This window comes from Bombina bombina, chromosome 6 (genome assembly GCF_027579735.1).
Source record: "Bombina bombina isolate aBomBom1 chromosome 6, aBomBom1.pri, whole genome shotgun sequence".
NCBI lineage: Eukaryota > Metazoa > Chordata > Amphibia > Anura > Bombinatoridae > Bombina > Bombina bombina.
This window is the reverse complement of record NC_069504.1, coordinates 282,126,483-282,139,916: the sequence shown is the minus strand read 5'-3', so window position 1 is coordinate 282,139,916 and position 13,434 is coordinate 282,126,483. Positions and strand designations below refer to the sequence as shown.

The 13,434-nt window shown below is 41.9% G+C and overlaps 1 protein-coding gene across 1 annotated transcript in view; it reads left to right on the top strand.

Moving 5' to 3' along the window:
• The window catches only part of METAP2 (methionyl aminopeptidase 2), a 290,993-nt gene that overhangs the window by 142,417 nt on the left and 135,142 nt on the right, over positions 1-13,434 (top strand). Inside the window, exons 3-4 of the mRNA XM_053719228.1 lie at positions 2,751-2,912; positions 3,063-3,244. Of these exons, the coding sequence (XP_053575203.1) occupies positions 2,751-2,912; positions 3,063-3,244 (344 nt within the window). The remainder of the gene's footprint in view (positions 1-2,750; positions 2,913-3,062; positions 3,245-13,434) is intronic.

Below are 13,434 nucleotides of genomic sequence, written 5' to 3'. Positions count from 1 at the left end.
GGATTAATGGTAGCGGCAATGGACATCATTCCGTTTGCTCGCTTTCATCTCAGGCCACTGCAGCTGTGCATGCTCGGACAGTGGAATGGGGACTATGCAAATTTATCTCCTCAGATAAATATGGATCAAGAGACCAGAGACTCTCTTCTTTGGTGGTTGTCGCCGGATCATCTGTCCCAGGGGCCTTGTTTCCGCAGACCCTCGTGGGTGATAGTGATAACGGATGCCAGTCTACTGGGCTGGGGTGCAGTCTGGAATTCCCTGAAGGCTCAGGGTGTTTGGACTCAGGTGGAGTCTCTACTTCCAATCAATATTCTGGAACTGAGAATCCCAGGGTTTCTCATGGAGTAAAGTTAGGATTCCCAGGATTCTGTCTTTTCTCCAAGAAGGATTGGAGAAAGGGTTATCAGCAAGTTCCTTAAAGGGACAGATTTCTGCTTTGTCAATTTTGCTTCACAAACGTTTGGCAGATGTGCCAGATGTTCAGTCTTTTTGTCAGGCTCTATCCAGAGTTAAGCCTGTATTTAGACCAATTACTCCTCCCTGGAGTTTGAATTTAGTTCGAGTTCTTCAAGGGGTTCCGTTTGAACCCATGCATTCCATAGATATTAAATTGTTATCTTGGAAAAGTTTGGTTTTTGGTTGCTCTTTCTTTTGCTCGAAGAGTTTCGGAGCTTTCAGCATTACAATGTGATTCACCTTATCTTATATTTCATTCCGATAAGGTGGTTTTGCGTACCAAACCTGGATTTCTTCCTAAGGTTGTTTCAAATAAGAATATTAATCAGGAAATTGTTGTTCCTTCCTTGTGTCCTAATCCTTCTAAGAAGGAGCGTCTGTTACATAATCTGGACGTGGTCCGTGCCTTGAAGTTTTACTTACAGGCAATCAAGGATTTCCGTCAATCATCTTCATTATTCATTGTTTATTTTGGAAAGCGTAGGGGTCAGAAAGCAACGGCTACCTCTTTCTTTTTGGCTGAGGAGTATCATCCGCCTGGCATATAAGACTGCTGGACAGCAGCCTCCTGACAGAATTACGGCTCATTCTACTAGGGCTGTGGCTTCCACATGGGCCTTTAAAAAAGATGCTTCTGTTGAACAGATTTGTATGGCTGCGACTTGGTCGTCCCTTCATACTTTTTCCAAATTTTACAAATTTCATACTTTTGCTTCTTCTGAGACTGTTTTTGGGAGAAAGGTTCTTCAAGCAGTGGTGCCTTCCGTTTAGGTCTCTGTCTTGTCCCTCCCTTTCATCCGTGTCCTGTAGCTTTGGTATTGTATCCCACAAGTAAGGATGAAATCCGTGGACTCGTCGTATCTTGTAGAAGAAAAGGAAATTTATGCTTACTTGATAAATTGATTTCTTCTACGATACGACAAGTCCACGGCCCTCCCTGTCATTTTAAGACGGATTATATTTTATTTTTACAACTTTAGTCACCTCTGCACCTTTTAGCTTTTCCTTTCTCTTCCTAAACCTTCGGTCAAATGACTGGGGGTGGAAGGAAGGGAGGAGCTATATATACAGCTCTGCTGTGGTGCTCTTTGCCACTTCCTGTTAGCAGGAGGATAATATCCCACAAGTAAGCATAAATTTCCTTTTTTCCCCTGCTCCGATTTTTGTTGCTCTTAATACTTTTTCTTCTTCTTTGTGCTCGGCTATATGTTAGACTGAGGTACTGTTGAGGGGTGGGAGGGGTTTTATAAAGTTCCTGGGGTTTGGAAATCTTTGCCTCCTCCTAGTGGTAGAGAAGAGTAATTCCCAGAAGTAATTTATCATGGACTCAACTCTGAAAGAAATGTATCAGGTAATCATAAATTGTTTTTCAGTTATTGGAAAACATCTTGCAATTCAATCTCTCATGGCTGTAGATGATTAGTATATTTTAACAAACTTTTTAAGTGGTCATCTGTCCATTGCTCTGGTTCAGCCTTCTCACTTATTTTGTTAATAGATACATTACTTAATGTATTTCTAGTTTAGTTCATGATTCATATAGAGCATGTCATATTTTTTATTTTTTAAAACCTTTCCACTTGATTTCTGGTGTCAAATTTGCTGACCTCCTGGTATCTTCAGTTGAAGATCAAACCTAGGTAGATGCAGGAGTGTGCACATGTCTTGGGCACTATGTGACAGCAGTGGTTGCAACAATGTTTTTACAAGCACTGCTATCATATAGTACCCAGGACACATGCATGCTTGTAGTCATAAATAAGTTTAATCTTAAAGGACCAGTAAACACAGCAGATTTGCATAATCAACAAATGCAAGATAACAAGACAATACAATAGCATTTACTCTGAATTTCAAATGAGTAGTCGATTATTTTCTAACACATTTCAAAGTTATGTATATTTCCCCTCCCCCTGTACCATGTGATAGCAATCAGCCAATCACAAATGCATATACTTATATTCTTAGTTCTTGCACATTCTCAGTAGGAGCTGGTGACTCAAAAGTGTAAATATAAAAGACTGCACATTTTTTTTTTTAAGGGAAGTATATTGGAAAGTTGTTTAAAATGACATGCTGTATCTGAATCATGAAAATTTAATAAAACCTGAGTGTCCCTTTTAAATAAAGGAGTCCAGGGGAACAAAGTAAGTTTGGGGATAGAAGTAAACTGGAAAGGTATGTTTTTTTTTTTTAATTATTATTTTGTGATCTATTGGAATGATTACATTTTTTAATTTTTAAAGTGTGCAATTTCTCATCTGTCTTAAATACCATTGTAATTTCTGCAGGCGTTCTGCTGCTTGGAGAACAACACATGATGAAAAGAAGGCTTTGGATCAAGCTAGTGAAGAAATTTGGACTGATTTTAGACAAGCTGCAGAAGCTCACAGACAAGTGAGGAAATATGTCATGAGCTGGATAAAACCTGGCATGCCCATGATTGAAATATGGTAATTATTTAAGTGGTGTTTGAGATGGATTCTGTATTCCCTGGTATATCTGTTGTTTTAAAATATAAATAAATATATACACACACACATTTTTGTTTCTTAACATTTTTTGTTCTTAGAAAATAATTATTGCTCAATTGTGTTTTTTAGTGAAAAGCTTGAGGACTGTTCCCGCAAGCTGATTAAAGACAACGGACTGTATGCTGGTCTTGCATTCCCTACAGGATGTTCTTTGAATAACTGTGCAGCTCACTACACTCCAAATGCTGGAGACCCAACAGTTTTGCAATATGACGATGTGTGCAAAATTGACTTTGGAACACACATCAATGGTATGAAAGTTTGTGTGGTTATCCCTTTCATTATATAAGGCAAATGCAAGTGACACAATAACTTTAGTGCTTTCAGTAACCATTGCTATCCATGTCATAATTCTCAAAGCAATTCTTTAGAAGCATAATTAATGTATTGCAATATGCTATTGTTGACTCTGGGTTGCTTTCCCATTTATTTTTCATTCAAAACCTCCACAAAAAAATCAAAGGCAACATTGCTTTTATTGACAGGAGCTCACATACTACATGCCCCTTCCGCTTGCCTCAAGGGAGGCTGTTTCTCTGTATGCATGGTTAGGCATTATTATTTCTTTTGCATTATGTACCGAGTCCACGGATTCATCCTAACTTGTGGGATATTGTCCTTCCTGACAGGAAATAGCAAAGAGAGCACCACAGCAGAGCTGTTTATATAGCTCCCCCCTTAACTCCACCCCCAGTCATTCTCTTTGCTGGCTCTAAGCAGGAAAAGTAAAGAGAAGAGGTGTTAAACTGTTAGTTTCTCCTGTTAAGTGTGGTCAGTCCACGGGTCATCATTACTTCTGGGATATTAACTCCTCCCCAACAGGAAGTGCAAGAGGATTCACCCAGCAGAGCTGCCACATAGCTCCTCCCCTCTACGTCACACCCAGTCATTCTCTTGCACCCAACTAATAGATAGGATGTGTGAGAGGACTGTGGTGATTATACTTAGTTTTATACCTTCAATCAAAAGTTTGTTATTTTATAACAGCACCGGAGTGTGTTGTTCCTTCTCTGGTAGAATTTGAAGAAGAATCTACCTGAGTTTTTTGTATGATTTTAGCCGGCGTAGTTAAGATCATATTGCTGTTCTCGGCCATCTGAGGAGTGAGGTAAACTTCAGATCAGGGGACAGCGGGCAGGTTAATCTGCAAAGAGGTATGTAGCAGCATATTATTTTCTGACAATGGAATTGACTGAGAAAATTCTGCCATACCGATATAATGTAAGCTCAGCCTTAAATGCAGTAGTAGCAACTGGTATCAGGCTGTCATGTAGGTATATTTACACTTCAGTATTCTGGGGAATGGCACTTCACTGGGATAATACTGTATGCATAAGACTTTAGCCTAATTTGCAGTGACTAGCAACAGGCTTTCTAATGACATTTCATTTATTTGATGTTAAACGTTTTTGCTGGCATGTTAAATCGTTTAATTTTCTGAGGTACTGGGTGAAAAAATGTTTTGGGCACTGTTTTTTTCCACTTGGCAGTCGTTTTATTTAATTTAAGACAGTTTACTGATCTCCCTCACTGTTGTGTGTGAGGGGGAGGGGCCTATTTTGGCGCTTTTGCTACGCATCAAAAAATTCAGTCAGAAGTCTCTTGTCTTCCCTGCATGATCCGGTTCGTCTCTACAGAGCTCAGGGGTCTTCAAAACTTATTTTGAGGGAGGTAATCACTCACAGCAGAGCTGTGAGATTGTAACTGACTGTGATAAAAAACGTTTATTTCTGTACTTTTTTTCTGCTATTCAGGGTTAGTTATCCATTACTAATGGGGGCAATCCTTTGCTAAAATTGTGTTTTTACCGGAAAGAATTTGATGTTATAGTTTCTCAAGTTTATTATTTCTCAACTGTCATAACTTTTTTCTGTGCTTCTTAAAGGCACAGTACGTTTTCATATTATTTGTAAATTGCTTTGAAAAGTATTTCCAAGTTGCTAGTTTATTTGCTAGTGTGTTAAACATGTCTGATTCAGAGGAATATCTCTGTGCTATATGTGCTAAAGCCAAAGTGGAGCCCAATAGAAATTTATGTACTAATTGCATTGATGCTACTTTAAATAAAAGTCAATCTGTACAAATTGAACATATTTCACCAAACAACGAGGGGAGAGTTATGCCGACTAACTCGCCTCACGTGTCAGTACCTGCATCTCCCGCTCGGGAGGTGCGTGATATTGTAGCGCCGAGTACATCAGGGCGGCCATTACAAATCACATTACAGGATATGGCTAATGTTATGACTGAAGTTTTGGCTAAATTACCAGAACTAAGAGGTAAGCGTGATCACTCTGGGGTGAGAACAGAGTGCGCTGTTGATAATAGGGCCATGTCTGATACTGCGTCACAGTATGCTGAACATGAGGACGGAGAGCTTCAATCTGCAGGTGACGGTTCTGATCCCAATAGAATGGATTCAGACATTTCTAATTTTAAGTTTAAACTCGAAAACCTCCGTGTACTGTTAGGGGAGGTATTAGCAGCTCTGAATGATTGTAACACCGTTGCAATCCCAGAAAAATTATGTAGGCTGGATAGATACTATGCGGTACCGGCGAGTACTGACGTATTTCCTATACCTAAGAGGCTTACAGAGATAATTACTAAGGAGTGGGATAGGCCCGGTGTACCCTTTTCCCCCCCCTCCTGTGTTTAGAAAAATGTTTCCAATAGACGCCACCACACGGGACTTATGGCAGACGGTCCCTAAGGTGGAGGGAGCGGTTTCTACTCTGGCTAAGCGTACCACTATCCCGGTGGAGGATAGCTGTGCCTTTTCAGATCCAATGGATAAAAAATTAGAGGGTTACCTTAAGAAAATGTTTGTTCAACAAGGTTTTATATTGCAACCCCTTGCATGTATTGCGTCTGTCACGGCCGCTTTTTGGTCCGAGTCCCTGGAAGAGACTCTTGACTCAATAACTATAGATGAGATTTCAAACAAGCTTAAGACACTTAAGCTAGCTAATTCATTTATTTCGGATGCCGTAGTACATTTAACTAAACTTACGGCTAAGAATTCCGGATTCGCCATTCAGGCACGCAGAGCACTGTGGCTAAAATCCTGGTCAGCTGACGTTACTTCTAAATCTAAATTACTTAACATACCTTTCAAAGGGCAGACCTTATTCGGGCCCGGGTTGAAAGAAATTATCGCTGACATTACAGGAGGTAAAGGCCATGCCCTGCCTCAAGACAGAGCCAAACCTAAGGCTAGACAGTCTAATTTTCGTTCCTTTCGTAATTTCAAAGCAGGAGCAGCATCAACTTCCTCTGCACCAAAACAGGAAGGAGCTGTTGCTCGCTACAGACAAGGCTGGAGACCTAACCAGTCCTGGAACAAGGGCAAGCAGGCCAGGAAACCTGCTGCTGCCCCTAAGACAGCATGAATTGAGGGCCCCCGATCCGGGAACGGATCTAGTGGGGGGCAGACTTTCTCTCTTCGCCCAGGCTTGGGCAAGAGATGTCCAGGATCCCTGGGCGTTAGAGATCATATCTCAGGGATATCTTCTGGACTTCAAATCCTCTCCCCCAAAAGGGAGATTTCATCTGTCAAGGTTGTCAACAAACCAAATAAAGAAAGAGGCGTTTCTACGCTGTGTACAAGATCTTTTACTAATGGGAGTGATCCATCCGGTTCCGCGGTCGGAACACGGACAAGGGTTTTACTCAAATCTGTGGTTCCCAAAAAAGAGGGAACTTTCAGGCCAATCTTGGATTTAAAGATCCTAAACAAATTCCTAAGAGTTCCATCGTTCAAAATGGAAACTATTCGGACAATTCTACCCATGATCCAAAAGGGTCAGTACATGACCACAGTGGATTTAAAGGATGCTTACCTTCACATACCGATTCACAAGGATCATTACCGGTATCTAAGGTTTGCCTTCCTAGATAGGCATTACCAGTTTGTAGCTCTTCCATTCGGATTAGCTACGGCTCCAAGAATCTTCACAAAGGTTCTGGGTGCTCTTCTGGCAGTACTAAGACCGCAAGGAATTTCGGTAGCTCCGTACCTAGACGACATTCTGATACAAGCTTCAAGCTTTCAAACTGCCAAGTCTCATACAGAGTTAGTACTGGCATTTCTAAGGTCGCATGGATGCAAGGTGAACGAAAAGAAGAGTTCTCTCTTTCCACTCACAAGAGTTCCCTTCTTGGGGACTCTTATAGATTCTGTAGAAATGAAGATCTATCTGATAGAAGACAGGTTAACAAAGCTTCAAAATGCATGCCGTGTCCTTCATTCCATTCAACACCAGTCAGTGGCTCAATGCATGGAATTAATCGGCTTGATGGTAGCGGCAATGGACATAGTACCCTTTGCACGCCTACATCTCAGACCGCTGCAATTGTGCATGCTAAGTCAGTGGAATGGGGATTACTCAGACTTGTCCCCTACTCTGAATCTGGATCAATAGACCAGAAATTCTCTTCTATGGTGGCTTTCTCGGCCACATCTGTCCAGGGGGATGCCATTCAGCAGGCCAGATTGGACAATTGTAACAACAGACGCCAGCCTACTAGGTTGGGGCGCTGTCTGGAATTCTCTGAAGGCTCAGGGACAATGGAATCAGGAGGAGAGTCTCCTGCCAATAAACATTCTGGAATTGAGAGCAGTTCTCAATGCCCTTCTGGCTTGGCCCCAGTTAACAACTCGGGGGTTCATCAGGTTTCAGTCGGACAACATCACGACTGTAGCTTACATCAACCATCAGGGAGGGACAAGAAGCTCCCTAGCAATGATGGAAGTATCAAAGATAATTCGCTGGGCAGAGTCTCACTCTTGCCACCTGTCAGCAATCCACATCCCGGGAGTGGAGAACTGGGAGGCGGATTTCCTAAGTCGTCAGACTTTTCATCCGGGGGAGTGGGAACTTCATCCGGAAGTCTTTGCCCAAATTCTTCGACGTTGGGGCAAACCAGAGATAGATCTCATGGCGTCTCGACAGAACGCCAAGCTTCCTTGTTACGGGTCCAGATCCAGGGATCCGGGAGCAGTTCTGATAGATGCTTTGACAGCACCTTGGACCTTCGGGATGGCTTATGTGTTTCCACCCTTCCCGATGCTTCCTCGATTGATTGCCAGAATCAAACAGGAGAGAGCATTGGTGATTCTAATAGCGCCTGCGTGGCCACGCAGGACTTGGTATGCAGATCTAGTGGACATGTCATCCTGTCCACCTTGGTCTCTGCCTCTGAGACAGGACCTTCTGATTCAGGGTCCCTTCAAACATCAAAATCTAATTTCTCTGAAGCTGACTGCTTGGAAATTGAACGCTTGATTTTATCAAAACGTGGTTTTTCTGAGTCAGTAATTGATACCTTAATACAGGCTAGGAAGCCTGTTACCAGAAAGATTTACCATAAAATATGGCGTAAATACTTATGTTGGTGCGAATCCAAGAGTTACTCATGGAGTAAGGTTAGGATTCCTAGGATATTGTCTTTTCTACAAGAAGGTTTAGAAAAGGGTTTATCCGCTAGTTCCTTAAAGGGACAGATTTCAGCTCTGTCCATTCTTTTACACAAACGTCTGTCAGAGGTTCCGGACGTTCAAGCTTTTTGTCAGGCTTTAGCTAGGATCAAGCCTGTGTTTAAAACTGTTGCTCCACCATGGAGTTTGAACTTAGTTCTTAATGTTTTACAGGGTGTTCCGTTTGAACCCCTTCATTCCATTGATATCAAGCTGTTATCTTGGAAAGTTCTGTTTTTAATGGCTATTTCCTCGGCTCGAAGAGTCTCTGAGTTATCTGCCTTACATTGTGATTCTCCTTATCTGATTTTTCATTCAGACAAGGTAGTTCTGCGTACTAAACCTGGGTTCTTACCTAAGGTGGTCACTAACAGGAATATCAATCAAGAGATTGTTGTTCCATCTTTGTGTCCTAATCCTTCTTCGAAGAAGGAACGTCTTCTACACAATCTAGATGTAGTCCGTGCCCTGAAATTTTATCTACAGGCAACTAAGGATTTTCGACAAACGTCTTCCCTGTTTGTCGTTTATTCTGGTCAGAGGAGAGGTCAAAAAGCTTCGGCTACCTCTCTCTCTTTTTGGCTTCGTAGCATAATACGTTTAGCCTATGAGACTGCTGGACAGCAGCCTCCTGAAAGAATTACAGCTCATTCTACTAGAGCTGTGGCTTCCACTTGGGCCTTTAAGAATGAGGCTTCTGTTGAACAGATTTGCAAGGCTGCAACTTGGTCTTCTCTTCATACTTTTTCCAAATTTTACAAATTTGACACTTTTGCTTCTTCGGAGGCTGTTTTTGGGAGAAAGGTTCTTCAGGCAGTGGTTCCTTCCGTATAAAGAGCCGGCCTGTCCCTCCCGTCATCCGTGTACTTTAGCTTTGGTATTGGTATCCCAGAAGTAATGATGACCCGTGGACTGACCACACTTAACAGGAGAAAACAAAATTTATGCTTACCTGATAAATTCCTTTCTCCTGTAGTGTGGTCAGTCCACGGCCCGCCCTGTTTTTATGGCAGGTCTAAATTTTTAAATTATACTCCAGTCACCACTGCACCCTTTGGCTTCTCCTTTCTCGTTGGTTCTCGGTCGAATGACTGGGTGTGACGTAGAGGGGAGGAGCTATGTGGCAGCTCTGCTGGGTGAATCCTCTTGCACTTCCTGTTGGGGAGGAGTTAATATCCCAGAAGTAATGATGACCCGTGGACTGACCACACTACAGGAGAAAGGAATTTATCAGGTAAGCATAAATTTTGTTTTTTTATTTAATCTTCAATCAAGATTTTATTTTTAAATGGTACCGGTGTACCATTGTACTATTTGCTCTCAGGCAGGACATAGATGAAGATTTCTGCCTGGAGGATGATGATCTTAGCATTTGTAACTAAGGTCCACTGCTGTTCCCACATGAGCTGAGGAGTACAGGAAACTTCAGTGTGAGGAACGGTTTCTTGCTATACAGCAATGAGGTATCTTCAGTCATTTTTCTACAGAGACTGTGTTAACTCAGAAAGGCTGACAGTATCCCCATTAGGGGAAGGGTAAGCAGTAATCCTAGTATGAAAGAGGTTTTGGTAGCTTGCATAAAGGGCTAAAATTTTTTGGGCACTCAGTTTGTTTATGTGTAATTGGGACTAACGATTGTGTGTTCTGGGAGTAACGTTTTTTATGTTTATGGGACGTTTGCTTGAGGGGTCATTTGGCTTATTTTGGGTTTGTTATAGCCCACATGGTTTTCAAACTAGATTTGTTAGATTTGTTAGATTTGAGTAGGCTCCAGTAACATCGAGTGAGATGGGCGGGGCCTAGTTATACAGACAACTAGCAAGCAACTTCTCCTGAGGTCCTGATGATCTTCTGAGGGCCTATTCGAAGCTTTAACCCCATATTATCATTCCTAAGGGCAGGTAGGGCCACAGCAGAGCTGTGGCAAGGTGCTTATAGGGGTGTTTAACCGGTTTTAGACATATTTCAATCCGTTGTTTTCATTTGGGGGTCTATTGCTTTTTTACTTGTGGTGCAATCCTTCTAAAGCTTAGTGGGTAAACTGTTAAAATTTCAGAAGAATTGAAGCAATTTTTACCTGTTTTGCAGTTTGTGTATGCCTTTTTTTTTTTCCTCTTAAAGGCACAGTACTGTTTTTGCAAATTGTGTTTTTTTTCAGTTACGGCTCCAGGTCAAGGGATCCTCAGGCTGTACTGATAGATGCTCTAGCAGTACCCTGGTCGGTCAACCTGGCTTATGTGTTTCCACCTTTCCCTCTCCTTCCACGTCTGATTGCCAGAATCAAACAGGAGAGAGCATCTGTGATTTTGATAGCGCCTGCGTGGCCACGCAGGACTTGGTATGCAGATCTGGTGGACATGTCATCCCTTCCACCATGGTCTCTGCCATTGAGACAGGACCTTCTGATTCAAGGTCCATTCAAGCATCCAAATCTAATTTCTCTGCAACTGACTGCTTGGAGATTGAACGCTTGATTCTATCAAAGTGGGGTTTCTCTGAGTCAGTCATAAATACCTTGATTCAGGCTCGAAAGCCTGTTACCAGGAAAATTTATCATAAGATATGGCGTAAATATCTTTTTTTGGTGTGAATCCAAAGGCTTCTCCTGGAGTAAAATCAGGATTCCTAGGATTTTGTCTTTTCTCCAAGAAGGATTGGAGAAAGGATTATCAGCTAGTTCCCTAAAGGGACAGATATTTGCTCTGTCTATTTTGTTGCACAAGCGTCTGGCAGATTTTTCCAGACGTTTGGGTTTTTTGTCAGGCTTTAGTTAGAATTAAGCCTGTGTTTAAACCTATTGCTCCGCCATGGAGTCTAAATTTAGTTCTTTATGTTCTTCAGGGGCTTCCGTTTCAACCCATGCATTCCATAGATACTAAGCTTTTATCTTGGAAAGTTTTGTTCCTAGTTGCTATCTCTTCAGCTTGAAGAGTTTCTGAACTATCTGCATTACAATGTCACTCTCCTTATCTTGTGTTCCATGCTGATAAGGTGGTTTTGCGTACCAAGCCTGGGTTCCTACTTAAGGTTGTAACTAACAGGAATATCAATCAAGAAATTGTTGTTCCTACTCTGTGTCCTAATCCTTCTTGTAAGAAGGAACGTCTGTTGCACAACTTGGACGTGGTTCATACTTTGAAATTTTATTTGCAGGCAACCAAAGATTTTCGTCAAACATCTTCTTTGTTTGTCTATTCTGGAAAGCGTAGGGGTCAAAAGGCTACGGCGACTTCTTTCCTTTTGGCTGAAAAGCATCATCCGTTTGGCTTATGAGACTGCTGGACAGCAGCCTCCTGAAAGGATTACAGCTCATTCTACTAGAGCGGTAGCTTCCACATGGGCTTTTAAGAATGATGCTTCTGTTGAACAGATTTGTAAGGCTGCGGCTTGATCGTCGCTTCATACCTTTTCAAAATTTTACAAATTTGATACTTTTGCTTCTTCGGAGGCTATTTTTGGGAGAGAGGTTTTGCAAGCAGTGGTGCCTTCCGTATAGGTTCCTGTCTTGTCCCTCCCTTGTCCCTCCCTTCATCAGTGTCCTAAAGCTTTGGTATTGGTATCCCACAAGTTAGGATGAATCCGTGGACTCTGTACATCATGCAATAGAAAACAAAATTTATGCTTACCTGATAAATTTCTTTCTTTTGCGATATACCGAGTCCACAGCCCTCCCTGTCTATTCAAGACAGATAGTATTTTCTCCAACATAGGTGTGTCCGGTCCACGGCGTCATCCTTACTTGTGGGGATATTCTCTTCCCCAACAGGAAATGGCAAAGAGCCCAGCAAAGCTGGTCACATGATCCCTCCTAGGCTCCGCCTACCCCAGTCATTCTCTTTGCCGTTGTACAGGCAACATCTCCACGGAGATGGCTTAGAGTTTTTTAGTGTTTAACTGTAGTTTTTATTATTCAATCAAGAGTTTATTTTAAAATAGTGCTGGTATGTACTATTTACTCTGAAACAGAAAAGAGATGAAGATTTCTGTTTGTATGAGGAAAATGATTTTAGCAACCGTTACTAAAATCCATGGCTGTTCCACACAGGACTGTTGAGAGGAATTAACTTCAGTTGGGGGAACAGTGAGCAGTCTTTTGCTGCTTGAGGTATGACACATTCTAACAAGACGATGTAATGCTGGAAGCTGTCATTTTCCCTATGGGATCCGGTAAGCCATTTTTATTCAGACAGTAAATAAGGGCTTCACAAGGGCTTATTAAGACTGTGGACATTTTCTGGGCTAAATCGATTCATATATTACCTATATTTAGCCTTGAGGAATCATTTAATCTGGGTATTTTTGTTAAATAATATCGGCAGGCACTGTTTTAGACACCTTATTCTCTAGGGGCTTTCCCTAATCATAGGCAGAGCCTCATTTTCGCGCCGGTATTGCGCACTTGTTTTTGAGCAGCATGACATGCAGTCGCATGTGTGAGGAGCTCTGATACATAGAAAAGACTTTCTGAAGTCGTCATTTGGTATCGTATTCCCCTTTGGGCTTGGTTGGGTCTCAGCAAAGCAGATACCAGGGACTGTAAAGGGGTTAAAGTTAAAAACGGCTCCGGTTCCGTTATTTTAAGGGTTAAAGCTTCCAGTACTTTTAAGGCTTTAAGACACTGTGGTGAAATTTTGGTGAATTTTGAACAATTCCTTCATACTTTTTCGCAATTGCAGTAATAAAGTGTGTTCAGTTTAAAATTTAAAGTGACAGTAACGGTTTTATTTTAAAACGTTTTTTGTACTTTGTTATCAAGTTTATGCCTGTTTAACATGTCTGAACTACCAGATAGACTGTGTTCTGAATGTGGGGAAGCCAAGGTTCCTTCTCATTTAAATAAATGTGATTTATGTGACACTGAAAATGATGCCCAAGATGATTCCTCAAGTGAGGGGAGTAAGCATGGTACTGCATCATTCCCTCCTTCGTCTACACGAGTCTTGCCCACTCAGGAGGCCCCGT